The sequence below is a fragment of the Cucurbita moschata genome, unplaced genomic scaffold (genome assembly GCF_002738365.1).
Source record: "Cucurbita moschata cultivar Rifu unplaced genomic scaffold, Cmos_1.0 Cmo_Scf00136, whole genome shotgun sequence".
In the NCBI taxonomy this organism is placed as follows: domain Eukaryota; kingdom Viridiplantae; phylum Streptophyta; class Magnoliopsida; order Cucurbitales; family Cucurbitaceae; genus Cucurbita; species Cucurbita moschata.
In genome coordinates, this window is record NW_019268652.1 from 108595 (window position 1) to 127809 (window position 19215).

The window sequence follows — 19215 nt, forward strand, 5'->3', positions numbered from 1 at the left end:
TTTTAAAACGGTTGAGTTCCCAATTTGTGGAGAGATCCGGTGAAAGAAACAAATATGAGATGAGTGTAATTTTCTTTTCTAAAATTTATTAAATGATTTCTTTAAGAACTAAATGATTAAGAAATGGTATTTAAAAAAATAGTTGTGTTGTTTAGTTAGTCTGATCAATATGATAATGCATAGTTCAATGGAAGAACGAAGAAGGAATAAGGAATCAGGAAGCTTTGAACTTGATTGCATCAATTTACGCAACTAACGAAGCTTGTGATCCTATAAATTTGAACTTGCGAGTTGAGATAAAAATTATAAAAAGGAAGAAGGAAGAAAGAAGCTTGGATGAGTAAACATGTTGTGCAATTCAGTAGAATTGGAGTCGCTTATTACATTCAGATAGCAACAACTGCGGTGAATTACAAACCCATTAAAGCGTGGACTCAGCACATTGCTTCGAACAAGTGCATTTATCACCCGAGCAAAATCCGCCATCCCACTTCTCAAAAGAAATGCAAAGTTCAGCACATGTTTCTTCAATGCACGGTCCTATAAACGCATCGCTGTGTTTATAGCATGTCCGCCCCTCCGTCTGAGCCACCATCCATCCTGCAACAGTAACACAAACTTATTCATACAAACAAAAACCTTCTTTTGAATACTATCTGTTAATCTAAATCGATATGGAGAAGCAGGAAGGATCAAGTACCAGAAGTAAGGGCTAGGAAGATGAACACCACAATTTTGAGATTTCTCAAGCTTTGTCCCGCCATTCTTTTCTTATCTTATTCCTTGCTACAATGGAATGCTTGGGTATCAGTTCCCCATTTTATATCCGTGAAACGCCTCATCTTTGTAACGTCTTCTTTATTTCCTTGCGATTTCAAGGAAAGAATAATCACGTTTTGTAACGTCTATGCTGGCCGTTCTTGATTTAAAAGGAAGTTGTTTTATTTTATTCTTGTCTAGTCATGCGGTTAACATTGATTGATGGACGTAAATTATACTATTATTAAAAGTAACCTATTTCTTAAATACAAATTTAAAGCATGAGCCCAACCTTATTTGTATTAATTATCTTTCATAATCTGTATAAAAGGTAGGAATTTAGGTGTACTATTGCTATACCTCTTTTCCTATGCGAGAAATTTAAGATGATAAGCGCAACGATTAGCATGTAGTATAGCCCGGTTTATAAAATCTTCAACTGGAAAGCTTAAGTTTTATAGCGTTTAATTATGGTTTTTGTGATGGTTAAAGATTACTGTTTAATTCGTGGGTGTGAAATTCAGTATGTTGATATCTTCGGTGCATTGAAATCATAAAGATTGCAGATATCAAAAATAAATTTGATGATTTGGATTTAGAACATGGCCTGTTTCCTTGTCGTATTAATTTATAATAACCTTCTTTCCACATTTTTATTTTTTAATATTTTAGTCTCAATTATACAAATATCTAAATATTTTAATTAGTTTTTTTTATTATGTCAATTATTTTTTAACTGTATTCAAAAAAATTTGACGACATGAAAAATCTAACATTTGTATGTTTGGATTGGATTATAAAATTATTGGAATTGGGTTGAGTTAAAATAAATCATAAATTGAATTGATTTATGAATATTAGTCGAACTAAACCAAGCTAAATTTAGTTTTAGTTTTAAAATATTCATTTTTGCTTAAAATATAAAAATATACGAGTGACGGTTACTAGTTCTAGCGGGTGTCCGACCTAAGGGGCTCCTAGAGTATGCCCACCGGATAAGGAAGGTGGCCCAGCGGTGAGCGAACTAGCTGGTGAGCCCATACTCGCACGTATTGACTGTGTGTAGAGTATATGGTACACGTTCAAAATTACCCGTTAGGACAGCACCGAAGGAAAAGCGAAACGAAACGAAAGATAGGTCCTGTCATTTCATTGCATGTGATTGTTGCATTTAACCCCAATAGTGGGGTCACTTGCTGAGTATTTCTTTAAATACTCAAGCCATGTGCTACAACATTTGTAACGGAACCGGAAAAAAAAATGATGGTCGTCGGCAGAGCTGAAAACTCCGGCGAACGTCGGAGTTTTCGCTCACACACGACCCACAAAGGGCAGCCGAGGGCTGGGATGCCTCAAAATCGCGTCCCCGACCTTCAGCCACCGTGAAAGAACTTGCAAAGAAACGAAAACGGTAAGGAAAAAGGAGAGAGAACAGAAAACCGATGGAACTTCGGCGAAGCCGAATCGTACGAATCGACGTCGAAAACCCCCATTTGACACCACAAAAGTAATCCCAGAACCCTTTACACACATCAGGAGTAGGTTTTACGCGAATCCCGTACGCTGAACACCGTCGGCAAGGAAGACGGAACGGCGGACTTCCGAGCTTCTCCAGATCCGAGAGTGCGAGGCCCTTACCAACGAAATCGATACCAAAAAATGGGGTTAGGGTGAAGGATAAGCTCGGGAACGGGGAAAAAAAGAGGGAAAAAGGACGTCGGGACGACGTTGTCGAAGAGAGAGAGGGACCGCCGGAAAATTGTGCAGACAGTTGGGCGAAGAGGACGAAGTTCGACCCGCGATCTGGATCTGGAAACCCGAACCAAACCCCGTACCTTCGGTCAGCCCAGAACCCACGTTACCCGCAACCCAAACACCCGACCTTCAATCGTGAGCCGGCCCATCAACCCGCGGCCCGTCACCCGCGAGCTGGCCCATCACCGCGCGGCCCGTCACCTGCGTTCGGTCCGAGACCCGCGAGCGGCCCGTTAACCCGCGCCTCGACCCGAAACGCCTGCACACATGTCGCTCTCGGATTGTGCCACGTGTCACGTCTGCAGCGCGGCTACTCTCGGCTCAGGCGGCTTCATCGGCTCGGTGGTGGCTCGACGGCTCCGGCGGCTTATTGGGCTCGGGAAACCTATTTCCAGCCGGTTTGACACCGTTCCGACCCTCCCGGACCTAGTTTCGGCCCTGTTTAAGGTAAAAGGGAACATTTTAAGGTCGTATTTCACAAATTCCAGTTGGGAATTTATTCTTATTTGTGAAATACTAACGAAAGTGACTCATGAACCAATAGGAACCAACCACCAACGGAAGCGTAGAACGTCCACGAGGAGCTAGGAGCTTACGTTATATTCTAGGGAGTACTTCGGCTAGGGTCTACCAAGTAAGTGGCTCAGCCGTTGTAGGTTACGCGTTAATTGCTGTATGTTGGCACGTGTCCGTGGTTATGCACGTGCCATTAAATTGTATGCTAGCTTAATGTGCTTAAGTACGAAATCATGTGAACGTGAATGTATGTTGTTTATGCTGCTTAGTTGATGTGATATGAATGCATGTGACGATGTGTGACCCTTGTATGATTATGGCTTGTTGTATGAGTATTGAAATGTAACTGAATGAATTGTATGACATGAAATACGTTGAATTGCATGATACATAACCCCGCTAGGAATATATATGATATGTAACAAAATGAGAATGAGAATGACATGTAAGCATGAAAACGTGACACGGGGTTATGTTCATTAAATGATGACTGTAGGACTAGTGGGACCTCATGCATATTGTCTGATCATGCATTTGGGGGGATACCCCTATCCCATCACGAGGGTACGGACGCGTACATCCAAATGGCAGGACCACGATCGTTATGTCCTGCATAGCGCTGCCGTGACGGTTTTAGTTTTAACGGGTCCCGGTGGGCCCCTAGAGCATGCCCATCGGCTAGGGACAGTGGCCCAGCGGTGTGCGAACTAGCTGGTGAGCCCATACTCGCACATATGGGCTGCGTGTAGAGTATATGGTACATGTCCACGATTACCTGTTAGGATTACAATACTCGCACATATGGGCTGCGTGTAGAGTATATGGTACATGTCCACGATTACCTGTTAGGATTACACCGTAGGGAAAACGAAACGGCGTGTAGAGTATATGGTACATGTCCACGATTACCTGTTAGGATTACACCGTAGGGAAAACGAAACGTAACGATAGGTCCCATCATTTCATTGCATGTGTTTGTCGCATAACCCCGATAGGGGGTCACTTACTGAGTATTCTAGAAATACTCAAGCCTCGTGCTACTTTACTTTTGTAGATAAGGGCAAGGCACCCATGTGACAACGACGACGGCATCGTATCCCCCAGGATCGTGGCACATGCATAGGGTAGTTGGTTGTTCTTTTCCCATTTCGTAGTCTAGGTCGAATTTGGTTGCATCATTAATATAGGTTAGTATAGGATGAAATGTATTTGCATAATAAACCTTAGGGTAGAATAAAATATGCAGTTTTGGTTTCTGTTTCTTTTCCTTTCTTTCAATTTTCTCTTTTTCCCTTGTAACCATATTTCTCTAAGGTAATAAAAGGCGAGTGCGAGTCGCGTTAATGAACAGGGCCGATTAAATGTATATCCGCATTTCAAAGTATAGTAATGACCTTAGATTAGACAGGTAAAATGTTAGGGTCGTTACAGTTGGTATCAGAGCTTTAGGTTATAGATCTTGTAGACTAGCCTACAGAGTAGGCTTGGCATGTTCCACGGTCTAATTACCGATGCTCCGTCGTTGCCAGGTACACCTTATGTAGAATGAGGAATATATGACATGTGTGATATATTTAATGTGGTTGGGTTTAAATGATGCATGATATGTTACTGTATGAAAAAAAAATGTTGATGTTATCTGATGTGGATGTGATTTGATGTAATGCATGTCTTTATGGTATGATATTTATGTTTTTCTTTTATATATATGTATACATATGAATTATATGGTAGGATGTAGGGAATGTTGTAAATCATAAACTTAGCTAGAATCCTTTTCTTGGTTTCTAGAACCATGCCGCACAGAGGACGTAGAAGAGATAGGAGAGGAAGAGGACGACCTCTCGTTAGGAGAGGAGGAAGAGGAGACGCCGATAGAAGCTCTTCCTAAGAGGGGTCGACTACCGGCCCATATGCGTTTGTACCACCTCCTGAATACGCACCTTCCCCCCAAACCGTACCACCCCCTGAATATGCACCTCCCCCACAAGCAGTACCCCCTCCTGAATACGCACCACCCCCTCAAGCTGCACCACAGGCCGGGTTAGACCCCGCCACAAGGTTAATGTTTGAATCCCTCCAAAAAACAATGCAAACTATGCTAGACACACAACAGGCCACGTTGTTGGCTACACAACAAGTCGCGGCAATGGCCACACAACCAGCCAATGCGATGGCCACGCAACCAGCCAACTATGTGGCCACGCAACCAGCCAACGCGGTGGCCCCGCAACCGGTGGATGCGGTAGCTATCCCACCGGTGAACAACCCGCACCCGGATAGGGGCGCGAATTGGTTAAAGGATTTCAGGCGGTATAACCCCCGTCCTTTTGTCGGTTCAAAGGAAGATCCCACAGCGGCTCAGATGTGGATCGCAAACATGGAAACGACCTTTGAATCAATGAGATGCCCTGATGAACATAAGGTGACATGTGCCACATATGTGTTACAAAAGGATGCAGAAGTGTGGTGGTCGGATAATAAACAGAGCATCAACCCGGGTGGGGGAATTACAACATGGGAGACCTTTAAGGAAGCCTTTCTAAAATACTATTATCCAAAGGAAATTCGTATAAAGAAACAGCAAGAGTTTAACCTCTTAACCCAAGGTGATCGCACGGTGGATCAGTATGATCAGGACTTCATGAGATTAAGAAGATTTGCACCGTCTTTAGCCGACACTGAAGAGAAACAGACAGAAAAATTTGTGTTAGGATTGAATCCGAAAACCCGCCGCATGTTAGAGGCCTTTAACCCAAAGACCTATGAAGAGGCCCTAAGGACGGCCAAGGCCCTAGAGGAACCCCCAGAGGAAAAGAAAACAGAGCCAACAGTCGCCATAGGGAGGAAACGCCCTGTCGAGGTCGATACCATAGAATTCCAACCACCGTCCCAAAGGCCTCGATATCAGAGTAGGCCACCTGCTCCACCTCCAATAGGCCGATACCTAGCAATGGAGAAGCCCCTGTGCCGTAACTGTGGAAAGCAACATGTTGGGAGATGTTTGGCGGGCTCAGGTATGTGTTATATCTGTGGTCATGCAGGTCATGTGGCCAGAACTTGCCCTACAAAGAGCCCGGGAATTCCAAGGGAACCCCTTAGAGGACCGGTCATCCGAGAGCCCACCTTACAAACCAGTCCACAGACCAAGGCATATGTAACGACCAGTAATGAGGCGGGAACATCTGGCACCGTGGTGACAGGTACGCTTTCTATACTAGGACACTTTGCGTTGACATTGTTTGATTCTGGTTCTACCCATTCCTTTGTTGCTTCACCATTTATTAAACAAGCAGGGTTCGTAATAGAACCCTTAATGCATGCGTTGTCGGTCGGTACCCCGGCAGGGGTAGACCTAGTTACGAAAGATAGAGTAAGGGACGGACAAGTGGTAATAGCTGGACAAACCATCCACGTAGACTTAAAGGTAGTGGATATGACGGATTTTGACGTCATACTAGGAATGGACTGGTTAGCAGAAAACTTTGCTACCATAGACTGCCATAAGAAGGAGGTGATATTCACACCTCCTAACGGACTTACCTTTAAGTTTAAAGGAACCTCCACAGGTACCACCCCAAAAATAATATCGATGATGAAAGCGAGGCGCCTGATACAACAAGGGGGGTGGGCGTTTCTAGCCTATGCAGTAAATACAAAAGGAAAGGAAAAACCCATAGATACAATACCAGTAGTAAATGAATTTATGGATGTCTTTCCGGAGGACCTCCCGGGAATTCCTCCATCGCGAGAGGTAGACTTTGGAATAGATCTAGAACTAGGAACGGGACCCATCTCTAAGGCCCCGTACCGCATGGCACCAGCAGAACTAAAAGAGCTTAAAACACAACTGCAAGACCTACTAGATAAGGGCTTCATTCGACCTAGCGTGTCCCCTTGGGGTGCGCCAGTGTTGTTTGTTAAAAAGAAAGACGACTCAATGCGTTTATGCATTGGTTATAGGGAATTAAACAAGAGGACGGTAAAGAACAAATACCCATTACCCCGTATTGAGGACCTATTTGATCAACTACGTGGGGCGACAGTGTTTTCTAAAATAGATCTTCGATCAGGATACCATCAAATTAAGATTAAAAATGAAGACATACCGAAAACAGCCTTTCGAACCAGATATGGCCACTACGAGTTTGTGGTGATGTCTTTTGGTCTCACCAATGCCCCAGCGGTATTTATGGAACTAATGAACCGAGTATTTAAGGAGTGCCTAGACTTGTTTGTGATCGTGTTCATAGACGATATCCTGATATACTCGAAAACGGACCTAAAACACCAAGAACACCTTCGTAAAGCCTTAACTATCCTAAGAGAGAACAAGCTGTATGCCAATTTCACCAAGTGTGAATTTTGGATATGACAGGTTTCGTTTCTGGGGCACATAGTGTCTAAAGACGGAATCTTCGTAGATCCCAATAAGATAGAGGCGGTCACGAAACGGAAACGCCCAACAACGGTCACCGAGATACGAAGTTTCTTGGGATTGGTGGGTTATTATCGAAGGTTTGTCTAGGACTTCGCTAGAATAGCCACGCCTCTCACCCAATTAACCAAAAAAGGTGTACCTTTTGTTTGGGACGATACTTGTGAGGTCAGCTTTCAAGAACTAAAACAACGACTAGTATCCGCCCCAGTGCTCACTGTTCCAGAAAGTTCTGTGGGATACGCGATTTATAGTGACGCATCCAAAAAGGGATTAGGTTGTGTACTGATGCAACATGGCAAGGTTGTTGCGTATGCGTCACACCAACTAAAAGATTACGAGAAAAACTATCCTACACATGATTTAGAGCTGGCAGCAGTAGTGTTCGCGTTAAAAATTTGGCGACACTACCCGTATGGCGAAAAGACCCAGATCTACACGGACCACAAAAGCCTAAAATATTTGTTCACCCAAAAAGAATTGAACATGCGGCAACGTAGATGGTTAGAGCTGGTAAAAGATTATGACATAGACATCCAGTACCACCCTGGAAAAGCAAACGTAGTCGCTGATGCACTGAGTCGAAAAGTAGTACACTCGTCGGCCCTCATCACCAGAGAGCCACGAGGGCGAACTGATTTCGAACAGGCTGATATCGTGGTGGTAACCAAAGAAGTTGCCGCCCAATTAGCCCGAATGACAGTGCGCCCCACGCTCAGACAAAGAATCATAGACTCACAACGTGAGGATCCAAGCCTAAGTAAAATCCTAGACCAATTGGAAGTTGGCCCAGTGGACGGATTCACTAAATCAACAGATGACGGATTATTATGCCAAGGGCGTTTATGTGTCCCACCCCTGAGCGGAATAAAGAATGAAATCCTAACGGAGGCACACAACTCAGCCTTCTCGATACATCCAGGTGGAACAAAGATGTATCAAGACTTGAAAAAACACTTCTGGTGGCGAAGTATGAAGAAGGATATCGCGGAGTACGTGAGTAAGTGTCTAGTGTGCCAACAAGTAAAAGCCCCTAGGCAAAAAACCGCCGGGCTACTACAACCTCTAAGTATACCAGAATGGAAATGGGAAAACATTGCCATGGATTTCATAGTAGGCTTACCCAAAACATTAAAGGGCTATACGGTAATCTGGGTGGTCGTGGATCGCCTGACAAAGTCGGCTCACTTCCTACTGGGTAAGGCAACATATACAGTAGACAATTGGGCACAACTGTATGTTAAAGAAATTGTGAGGTTGCATGGAGTACCAGTGTCAATTGTGTCGGATCGGGACCCACGTTTTATGTCGGCCTTTTGGCGCTGTCTCCAAAGAGCGATGGGTACCCGCCTCGACTTTAGCACCGCCTTCCACCCACAAACAGATGGCCAAACAGAACGATTAAAACCAAATTCTGGAAGACATGCTTCGGGCATGCGTTATGGATTTCACAGGGAGTTGGGACACCAAACTACACTTAATGGAATTCTCTTACAATAACAGCTTCCAAGCAACCATCGGAATGGCACCCTTTGAGGCGTTGTATGGAAAACGATGTAGATCCCCATTGTGTTGGGACGAAGTAGGAGAACGAGAATTGATAGGACCCGAGCTGGTCCATGTCACCAACGAAGCAATCCAGAAAATCCGAGTAAGAATGCGTACCACGCAGAGTAGGCAAAAGAGCTACGCCGACGTTAGGCGTAGGAATTTAGAGTTTGAAGAGGGGGACCCAGTGTTCCTAAAATTAGCCCCCATGAAAGGTATTCTAAGATTCGAACGCAAGGGGAAGCTCAGCCCCCGATTCATTGGACCGTTCGAAATTTTAGAAAGAGTAGGTCCGGTAGCTTACAAACTAGCTTTACCACCTTCACTTTCAAGCGTACATGATGTATTTCATGTGTCCATGTTAAGGAAATATATTCCAGACCCGACGCACGTAATAGACTACAAACCTCTTGAAATTGAGGAAAATTTAAGTTACCAGGAGAAATCGATTAAAATTCAAGCCCGAGAGGTGAAAGCCTTACGTAATAGGAGTATAGGTTTCGTTAAGGTATTGTGGCGTAACCACCAAGTCGAGGAAGCTACGTGGGAATGAGAGGAGGAAATAAAGGAAAAATATACCGAGTTGATCCACGAGTTCGAGGCTTTCGAGGACGAAAGTCCCTTTTAGGGATAGGTAATGTATCGGAACTGAAAAAAAAAATGATGGTCGTCGGCAGAGCCGAAAACTCCGGCGAACGCCGGAGTTTTCGCTCACACACGACCCACAAAGGGCGGCCGAGGGCTGGGATGCCTCAAAATCGCGTCCCCGACCATCAGCCACTCTGAAAGAACTTGCAAAGAAACGAAAACGGTAAGGAAAAAGGAGAGAGAACAGAAAACCGACGGAACTTCGGCGAAGCCGAATCGTACGAATCGACGTCGAAAACCCCCATTTCACACCACAAAAGTAATCCCAGAACCCTTTACACACATCAGGAGTAGGTTTTACGCGAATCCCGTACGCTGAACACCGTCGGCAAGGAAGACGGAACGGCGAACTTCCGAGCTTCTCCAGATCCGGGAGTGCGAAGCCCTTACCAACGAAATCGGTACCAAAAAATGGGGTTAGGGTGAAGGATAAGCTCGGGAATGGGGAAAAAAAGAGGGAAAAAGGACGTCGGGACGACGTTGTCGAAGAGAGAGAGGGACCGCCGAAAAATCGCGCAGGCAGTCGGGCGAAGAGGACGAAGTTCGACCCGCGATCTGGATCCAAAAACCCGAACCGAACCCCGTACCTTCGGTCAGCCCAGAACCCACGTTACCCGCAGCCCAAACACCCGACCTTCAATCACGAGCCGGCCCATCAACCCGCGAGCCGGCCCATCACCGCGCGGCCCGTCACCTACGTTCGGTCCGAGACCCGCGAGCGGCCTGTTAACCCGCGCCTCGACCCGAAATGCCTGCACACATGTCACTCTCGGATTGTGCCACGTGTCACGTCTGCAGCGCGGCTACTCTCGGCTCAGGTGGCTTCATCGGCTCGGTGGTGGCTCGGCGGCTCTGGCGGCTTATTAGGCTCGGGAAACCTGTTTCCAGCCGGTTTGACATCGTTCCGACCCTCCCAGACCTAGTTTCGGCCCTGTTTAAGGTAAAAGGGAACATTTTAAGGTCGTATTTCAAAAATTCCAGTTGGGAATTTATTCTTATTTGTGAAATACTAACGAAAGTGACTCATGAACCAATAGGAACCAACCACCAACTGAAGTGTAGAACGTCCACGAGGAGCTAGGAGCTTATGTTATATTCTAGGGAGTACTTCGGCTAGGGCCTACCAAGTAAGTGGCTCACCCGTTGTAGGTTACGCGTTAATTGCTGTATGTTGGCACGTGTCCGTGGTTATGCACGTGCCATTAAATTGTATGCTAGCTTAATGTGCTTAAGTACGAAATCATGTGAACGTGAATGTATGTTGTTTATGCTGCTTAGTTGATGTGATATGAATGCATGTGACGATGTGTGACCCTTGTATGATTATGGCTTGTTGTATGAGTATTGAAATGTAACTGAATGAATTGAATGACATGAAATACGTTGAATTGCATGATACATAACCCCGCTAGGAATATATATGATATGTAACAAAATGAGAATGAGAATGACATGTAAGCATGAAAACGTGACACGGGGTTATGTTCATTAAATGATGACTGTAGGACTAGTGGGACCTCATGCATATTGTCTGATCATGCATTTGGGGGGATACCCCTATCCCATCACGAGGGTACGGACGCGTACATCCAAATGGCAGGACCACGATCGTTATGTCCTGCATAGCGCTGCCGTGACGGTTTTAGTTTTAACGGGTCCCGGTGGGCCCCCAGAGCATGCCCATCGGCTAGGGACAGTGGCCCAGCGGTGTGCGAACTAGCTGGTGAGCCCATACTCGCACATATGGGCTGCGTGTAGAGTATATGGTACATGTCCACGATTACCTGTTAGGATTACACCGTAGGGAAAACGAAACGAAACGAAACGAAACGATAGGTCCTATCATTTAATTGCATGTGTTTGTCGCATAACCCCGATAGGGGGTCACTTACTGAGTATTCTAGAAATACTCAAGCCTCGTGCTACTTTACTTTTGCAGATAAGGGCAACGCACCCATGTGACAACGACGACGGCATCGTACCCCCCAGGATCGTGGCACATGCATAGGGTAGTTGGTTGTTCTTTTCCCATTTCGTAGTCTAGGTCGAATTTGGTTGCATCATTAATATAGGTTAGTATAGGATGAAATGTATTTGCATAATAAACCTTAGGGTAGAATAAAATATGCAGTTTTGGTTTCTGTTTCTTTTCCTTTCTTTCAATTTTCTCTTTTTCCCTTGTAACCATATTTCTCTAAGGTAATAAAAGGCGAGTGCGAGTCGCGTTAATGAACAGGGCCGATTAAATGTATATCCGCATTTCAAAGTATAGTAATGACCATAGATTAGATAGGTAAAATGTTAGGGTCGTTACAACATTTTTCAGGTTAAGGCAACGTATTCCTGTACGGCTGACGACGACATCACAACTCGAGACCATGACACATGCATAGAATAGTGGTATTTATTTTCTTAGACTCAGGCTAGAATAGAATGTTTTAAACTTAAACGCTTATTTATTTTATTTCGGGTCTTTTGTTGTGTCGTTTTAAAGATGTTTTCAAAACACGTAAGTCCATGGGTGTGTTTTAAGATAAAGGTTATGTTTTATGAAATTTAAATGAAGTCTTCAACATTCAATGTTATGGTATGTACAAAGTAGCGATCTTAAATTAAGTAGAAAATTTCGGGTCGTTACAATTGTGACGGAAAAAGAAAATGTAATGTTTAAAGTAAATGAGATTATGCAAATAATCACCGAGGTATTTAATGTACCAAACTTGAAAGACAACTTGTTGAGCATCGGACAGCTGCCAAAAAAAAATGTCTTGCAATTCTTATACAAAAAGGAGGATGAAGCCTGACATAGGGCCAACTGCAGAGACTTGAATGACATGAAATATTATGTTTGCTCTATTTGTTTAATCTCTACCAAATGAACAATCCTGATTCAATGCTATTACAGAAGATCCCACAAGAACATGACATTGTCGATATGAGCATCTAAGTTATGTTGGACTAAAGTCACTTCAAGAGTATGGTTGAAAAAGAAACTGGTATATACATGAAGGGCCGATAACTTATCAAGGTGGTGAATTCATATCCAAAGAAGTCATTAGCTTTGGTAATGAAAATTGTATTCAAAGGCAACCAAGAGCGGCTTATACTCCTCAACAAAACGGCGTGGCAGAAAGGAAAAACATGACAATTATGAATATGGTTAGATGCATGCTGACAGAGAAAAAGATACAAAAAGCTTTCTAGGCGGAAGCAGCAAACTGGACGATTCATATTCTCAATAGAAGTCCCACTCTAACCGTGAAGCATATGACTCCGAAAGTAGCTTGGAGAGAACATAAACCATTAGTTTCACATTTTAGAATTTTTGGATGTACTGTGTATGTTCATGTCCCAGACAAAAAAAAAGAACAAAGCTTGAGGATTAAAGTTTGAAGTGTGTATTACTCGGAGTTAGTGAGGAGTCACAGGCGTACAAACTTTATGATCCAGTCTTACAGAAACTAGTAGAGATGTAAAGTTTGAGGAAAAGAATGGTTGAGATTGGCATAAAACCCATCAAGAAAAAGTTGCAGTTGATCTTGAATTAAGTAATGATACCTGCAATGAAGTTGAAAGCTCGGAGGATGAAGTATAAATGATGATTCATGTGAGTAAGCACAAGAACACTCATCTGCTGTAGTGTTCGCGCTGAAAATCTGGCGACATTACCTGTATGCCGAGAAAACCCAAATTTTACGGACCACAAAAGTTTGAAATACTTCTTCACCCAGAAAGAGTTAAACATGAGGCAGAGAAGGTGGTTAGAATTGGTGAAGGATTATGACGTAGATATCCAGTACCACCCTGGAAAAGCAAATGTGGTTGTAGATGCCTTGAGTAGGAAGACGGTCCACTCATCGGCCCTCATTACGAGGGAAGTAAGGGTACAAAGAGAGTTCGAGCGAGCCAACATAGCTGTAGCGACCAAGGGAGTCATAGCACAGCTGGCCCGACTCACTGTACAACCTACGCTTAGGCAAAGAATTATTGCCTCCCAACGAGAGGATCCTAACCTACAGAAAGTCCTAGGACAGCTAGACAAAAGTCCAGTAGATGGATTCTCGAAGTCATCAGATGAAGGACTATTGTATCAGGGACGCTTATGTGTTCCAGCAATAGAAGATTTAAGGAAGGAAATACTGATGGAAGCTCACAACTCACCATTTGCGATGCATCCAGGAGGTACTAAGATGTACCAAGATTTAAAACAACACTTTTGGTGGAAGAGCATGAAGAGGGATGTGGCCGGGTTTGTGAGCAAGTGCTTAGTTTGTCAAGAAGTGAAAGCTCCAAGACAAAAGACGGCGGGGTTGTTGCAGCCCCTAAGCATACCGGAGTGGAAGTGGGAAAACATAGTGATGGACTTCATAGTAGGTTTACCCAAAACGCCCAAGGGCTATACAGTGATTTGGGTAGTTGTCGATAGGTTGACCAAGTCGGCACACTTTCTACCTGGGAAGGTTACATATACAGTTGACAATTGGGCACAACTGTACGTGAAAGAAATAGTAAGACTACATGGAGTCCTAGTGTCTATAGTGTCGGATCGGGATCCACGCTTTACGTTAGCGTTTTGGCGCGGACTTCAAAAAGCACTAGGTACCCGCCTCGACTTTAGTACCGCCTTTCACCCCCAAGCAGATGGACAAACAGAGCGTTTAAACCAAATTCTAGAGGACATGCTACGCGCTTGCGTACTAGATTTTAAGGAAAGTTGGGATTCCAAACTACACCTAATGGAATTCTCGTATAACAACAGTTTCCAAGCAACTATTGGAATGGCACCGTTTGAGGCCCTGTACGGGAAACGGTGTAGGTCCCCACTGTGTTGGGACGAGGTAGGAGAGAAAGAATTAGTAGGACCCGAGTTGGTTCGACTCACCAATGAGGCTGTCCAGATAATTCGAGCGAGGATGCGTACCGATCAAAGTAGACAGAAAAGCTACGCCGATGTAAGGCGTAAAAGCCTGGAGTTTGAGGTGGGGGACCCAATATTCCTCAAGGTGGCACCTATGAAAGGTGTGTTAAGATTCGGACATAAGGGCAAGTTAAGTCCTAAATTCATTGGACCATTCGAGATCCTAGAGCGAGTTGGTCCGGTAGCGTATAAGTTAGCCTTACCTCCAGCCCTCTCAGGAGTACATGATGTACTTCATGTGTCGATGCTGAGGAAGTACATTATGGATCCTATCCACGTAATAGACTACGAACCACTCCAACTCAATGAAGATCTGAGCTACGAGGAAAAACCAGTAAGAATCTTAGCTAGAGAGGTAAAAACCTTACGCAACAGGAGTATTGCGTTCGTTAAGGTACTGTGGCGGAATCACCACAGTGAGGAAGCCATGTGGGAGCGTGAGGACGAGATAAGAGAGAAATACCCCGAGTTGGTACAAGAGTTTGAGACTTTCGAGGACGAAAGTTCTTTTTAGGGGTAGATAATGTAACGACCCGGGAAAGAAAGAAAAAAAATATATATATATATATATAATAAATAAATGAAAACGAAAAAAAAAAAAAAAACCCAGTCGCCGGAAAACCCGCGAGTTTTCCGGCGACCGCCGAGTTTCGCGGAACCCACGCGAAACGACAGCCACAGCACGCCCACCCTCAGCCCAGCATCTTCAGAACACCTGCAAAGGGAGAAAAGAGAGAAAATTTCGAGAGAGGGAGAGAGATTTCGGACAAACGTCGGCGAGTGTCCAGTTTCTCCGACGAGCCCTCAAACCACCCTTAAATCGACACCAAATGACCTGTTACTACCGTAAGAGAGATCCCTAACGAAAGCACAATAACTCAGGGTGCGTTTTGTGTTATTTCGTAAGCGTCGTCGCCGGTAACCGAGGTCGGAAAGTCGGGTAAGGAAGACGAGATCCACGGATCCGGGTCAACCCGAACCCAGAACCTGGGAGAGCCAGCCCGTTCCTCCCTTGGCCTATGCCTTCGACCCAGCCCAACTACAGCGGCCCAAACCTCAAACCGGCTCAGAAGCTACAGTTCAGTTGAACCAACCTAGACTACACCCACGGTCCAATTGAGCCGGCCTGCAAACCAAACACTTGCGGCCCAGCCCAGAAAGCCGAGGCCCAACGTTTAGCCTTGGCCCAGTAGCCTTCCACAGCCCACGACCCGAACCACGACCCGAACCAGACTGCGACCCGCGCTTCGACCCGACACTACCGCCCGACGTGGCTTTCTCTGCTGCTGCCACGTGTCACACAGCGGCGCGGCAGTCCTCGGCTCGGCTCGGNCAGACTGCGACCCGCGCTTCGACCCGACACTACCGCCCGACGGCTGCTGCCACGTGTCACACAGCGGGGCGGCAGTCCTCGGCTCGGCTCGGCGCAAACGGCTCGGGCTCCCTCCGGTGACGCTCCGGCGGCTCCTCCGGTGGCTCCAGCGGCTGTTCGGCTCGGCTCACCTGTTTTCAGCCCGGTTTCCACTGTTTCGACCCTTTCGGATCTATTTTCGGCCCTGATTAAGGTATCCGAGGCCGTTTTAGAGCCGTATTTCACATTTATTAAATTATAGGTAAATTAATTGTGAAATACTAACAGAAAGTGGTGAACGGTGTGATAGGAAACAAACCCCAGCGAAGTAGGAAGCAGCTCTCACGGAACGGGAGCTTACGTTTAGCTATTTAGGGAGTACTTCGGCCGAGGCCAACCAAGTAAGTGGCCTTACTATAGGATAGGCTAAATAAATTGTATGATGCTTGATGATATGTGCCAGTTTATACATATTTTGTTGAGTGACGCTTAATATGTTTGACGCACGTTGTGGCATTATGATGAGCATGATGATTGCATGATTTTTACCTTAATATGATGATGTTTTCCATATTGAGCATGCTAGATGATGATGAGTGCCATATTGCATCATGTCGTTAGATTGACGTAGGACACAACCCTAAGAGCATGAAAATGATATTAATATAAATATCCACGATATGCGTTACCTAGAGTAACAAAGAGATGAGACTAGAGGGTTGTGTCAGAAGAGACATTACGATGGATTTAGAGGGACCTCATGCATTTTGTATGTTCATAAGCATAGGGCTACTTCCCCTAGAGATGATGAATGCGGACGCGCACCTTATGATAAGCGCGAATGCGCACAGATGCGAAAGCACACAGATGAGGGTGTTCATGAGGCGCATGACACTATGGGGTTCCGCTGACCTCCGGACGTCGTTACAGATTAGCTTGACCAGAGGGTTCAGGGGGTGTGCGAGTGCCCTGGGGACTCACACTCGCACGTGTGAGTCGTGTGTAGGGAAGTACTACACATCCAATTTATCCGAGACTGGAGGCCACCCCTAAGATGATTGGAGATAGGTCCCTATTCATGATTGCATGTGTTTGCACTAGCATGGCCCCTATAGTGGGGTCACTTACTAAGTATTTCTTCGCCGTGTGACATATTCTTTTTCAGGTAAAGGCAAGGCGCCCATGTACGGTTGACGGCGACGTCGTTATCAGAGATTGTGGCGCGTGCATAGGATAGTTGCATATTTAAAACTCCTAGTCTTGACTAGGATAGGGTGTTTGCATTTCATTTGTTTAAATTATTTAATTTGTAATTGTTTTATCTTATTTTGAACTCCGACATGATGGTTGAAACACGCAAGTCCGACAGTGTTTTCTAATGTTTTAACGTATTCTGAAGTTTTAAATTTTTTCGCTAATAAAGATGAGCATTCTTAGAGTTATATTCTGCATTAGAGATGAGCATGAGACGTTAGTGGCGACTCTAGATACGTAGAAATTCAGGGTCGTTACATGCAATGATCATCATTTCCATATAATATACATTACTTTAAAGTAATAAGGAGAGTTATTCCAAAGTGTCCAAACATATAGTTAATTATTCATTGGTTGATGAGGATTATTAATATTACCCTAAATAATAATATGAATTGATTAATTACACTAACATGTGTTGGATCGAATTTTCTTCTATTTTTTTTGTGTTAAAATGATATGTGTTGGACAAAATAATACACTAAATAATACTATGTATTTTTGGATCTTAACTCAATTATTCGGATTATAAAATTTTCAATCCAAACAATTTTTCTTAAATAATGAACTCAAACATCAAATTTTATGGTTGGGTTAGAATCTCGTGTTTATTCACTAAAATTTAATTCATAAAGAAAACTATTTATTTATTTTCAAATATTTAATTAAGTTTTACAACTTAGTTTCAATATATATGGTTAAAAATAATTAGGAGGGTTGAAAAATAAACAATAAAAAAAATAATTACAAATTAAATATATATATATTTTAAATTAATCACAAATTCTGGCTAAATCTAGTAATATCTTCATTTATTTTTGGAATATTTAGTATTGTAATATTAGAAAAAAAAAAACAAAAAAAAGTGAAGTTCTAAATTTTAAAACGGTTGAGTTCCCAATTTGTGGAGAGATCCCGTGAAAGAAACAAATATGAGATGAGTGTAAACCGTTCTTTTTTTTATTTTCTAAAAATTATTAAATGATTAAGAAATGGTATTTAAAAAAATAGTTGTGTTGTTTAGTTAGTCTAATCAATATGATAATGCATAGTTCAATGGAAGAACGAAGAATGAATAAGGAATCAGGAAGCTTTGAACATGATTGCATCAATTTATGCAACTAACGAAGCTTGTGATCCTATAAATTTGAACTTGCGAGTTGAGATAAAAATTATAAAAAGGAAGAAGGAAGAAAGAAGCTTGGATGAGTAAACATGTTGTGCAATTTAGTAGAATTGGAGTCGCTTATTACATTCAGATAGCAACAACTGTGGTGAATTACAAACCCATTAAAGCGTGGACTCAGCACATTGCTTCGAACAAGTGCATTTATCACCCGAGCAAAATCCGCCATCCCACTTCTCAAAAGAAATGCAAAGTTCAGCACATGTTTCTTCAATGCACGGTCCTATAAACGCATCGCTGTGTTTATAGCATGTCCGCCCCTCCGTCTGAGCCACCATCCATCCTGCAACAGTAACACGAACTTATTCATACAAACAAAAACCTACTTTTCAATACTATCTGTCAATCTAAATCAATATGGAGAAGCAGGAAGGATCAAGTACCAGAAGTAAGGGCTAGGAAGATGAACACCACAATTTTGAGATTTCTCAAGCTTTGTCCCGCCATTCTTTTCTTCTCTTATTCCTTGCTACAATGGAATGCTTGGGTATCCGTTCCCCATTTTATATCCGTGAAACGCCTCATCTTTGTAACGTCTTCTTTATTTCCTTGCGATTTCAAGGAAAGAATAATCACGTTTTGTAACGTCTATGCTGGCCGTTCTTGATTTAAAAGGAAGTTGTTTTATTTTATTCTTGTCTAGTCATGCGGTTAACATTGATTGATGGACGTAAATTATACTATTATTAAAAGTAACCTATTTCTTAAATACAAATTTAAAGCATGAGCCCAACCTTATTTGTATTAATTATCTTTCATAATCCGTAAAGGTAGGAATTTAGGTGTACTATTGCTATACCTCTTTTCCTATGCGAAAAATTTAAGATGATAACCGCAACGAT

General features: G+C 43.5%; 2 protein-coding genes and 1 long non-coding RNA gene across 3 annotated transcripts; 1 reads left to right on the forward strand and 2 right to left on the reverse strand.

Annotated features, from left to right (window-relative positions):
• Window positions 1-297: 297 nt before the first annotated feature.
• On the reverse strand, window positions 298-767 carry LOC111440138 (defensin-like protein 2). The gene is made up of 2 exons (XM_023077467.1): window positions 701-767; window positions 298-600 (listed from the first exon to the last, which is right to left on the reverse strand). Exons 1-2 carry the CDS (start codon window positions 762-764, stop codon window positions 422-424), a joined length of 243 nt encoding a protein of 80 aa, XP_022933235.1. The 5' UTR covers window positions 765-767; the 3' UTR covers window positions 298-421.
• A 4412-nt stretch (window positions 768-5179) lies between these two features.
• LOC111440131 lies at window positions 5180-15118 on the forward strand. Its single transcript, XM_023077463.1, is given in 5 exon segments — window positions 5180-6902; window positions 6963-8810; window positions 8923-9231; window positions 13454-14822; window positions 14934-15118. Coding segments are annotated over 5 exon segments (5412 nt in total). The 3' UTR covers window positions 15097-15118.
• Window positions 15119-18413: 3295 nt separating this feature from the next.
• On the reverse strand, window positions 18414-18859 carry LOC111440137. The gene is made up of 2 exons (XR_002709909.1): window positions 18757-18859; window positions 18414-18656 (listed from the first exon to the last, which is right to left on the reverse strand). It is a non-coding gene; the product is annotated as an uncharacterized LOC111440137 (long non-coding RNA).
• Window positions 18860-19215: the final 356 nt, after the last annotated feature.

Excerpts from the sequence above, each read along its gene's own strand:
- LOC111440138 (XM_023077467.1), bottom strand. The coding sequence starts at position 764 with ATGGCGGGACAAAGCTTGAGAAATCTCAAAATTGTGGTGTTCATCTTC. Across the intron at positions 601-700 it reads CTTCCTAGCCCTTACTTCTG|GATGGATGGTGGCTCAGACG; the intron begins GTACTTGATCCT and ends TTACTGTTGCAG.